The 759-nt window shown below is 50.9% G+C and overlaps 1 protein-coding gene across 1 annotated transcript in view; it reads left to right on the top strand.

Moving 5' to 3' along the window:
* Positions 1-3: 3 nt before the first annotated feature.
* Positions 4-759, top strand: part of LOC103806050 (chromosome unknown open reading frame, human C5orf45) — a gene marked incomplete at its 5' end in the record, with an annotated part of 3,345 nt that continues 2,589 nt past the window's right edge. The window contains 2 exons of the mRNA XM_009078724.1: positions 4-51; positions 163-260. Coding sequence (XP_009076972.1) covers positions 4-51; positions 163-260 — 146 coding nt within the window. The remainder of the gene's footprint in view (positions 52-162; positions 261-759) is intronic.

Below are 759 nucleotides of genomic sequence, written 5' to 3'. Positions count from 1 at the left end.
AGTGGGAAGTGGAGCTGCAGCGTGTGCGGACAGCGCCAGGCCGTGCAGAAGGTGAGCCCCGCGCGGCCCATGGCGAGCCCTGCGCTGCGGCCTGTGCTGGCCCCAGGCAGCGCTCGTGCCCCTCCGGCCGCTCCTCAGCCCTGTCTGCTTAACTCTCCGCAGGTTTATGGCCAGGGCTCAGGTCTGGACTGTAGGCGCCACGTCCAGAAGTTAAACTTGCTGCAGGGCGAAGCAGAGGAAGCTCTCGGTTGGACACCTCGGTACGGTGTTTGCTCTTTGGCTGTTTTTTTGGTGTGCTACAGCTGCTGCACATGATGGCACACTGGGTTCCTGTTACCTCATTTCAGCTCACGGAAGGGTTTTCTGTCTTCTTGTGTAGCCTGGACATGTGCCAGTTTTGTTCTCAGCTCACAGGAACCAGCTCTTTGCTGGGTTTAGTGTCCTGCACGTTGCTTTTGGCAAGGATTTTTTTTCAGATAAGTTTAGTTGATCAGTAGTATGTGTTGGTCCGGCCTTTACCCACTAAAATATATGCAATAGGGTTTGGTTTTGTTGTGTTGTTTTTTTGTGAGTTTTTTAATTTGATCTTTCTTATGCACTGTTTGATGAGCTGACTTGGAGATGTCCATCTTACAGATTACAAGCAGTGCATCCTCAGGGAGAAAACAGCCTCCACTCTAAGCTGTTGCTGCCTAACTTGACATTTGAGGGGTTCACACTGTGAATGTGTTGAGTAATCACTGCTGCTATTGATAAAAA

Source organism: Acanthisitta chloris, unplaced genomic scaffold, assembly GCF_000695815.1.
Source record: "Acanthisitta chloris isolate BGI_N310 unplaced genomic scaffold, ASM69581v1 scaffold38880, whole genome shotgun sequence".
NCBI classification, from domain to species: domain Eukaryota; kingdom Metazoa; phylum Chordata; class Aves; order Passeriformes; family Acanthisittidae; genus Acanthisitta; species Acanthisitta chloris.
The sequence above is the reverse complement of the archived record's forward strand: the minus strand, read 5'-3'. Positions and strand labels throughout refer to the sequence as shown.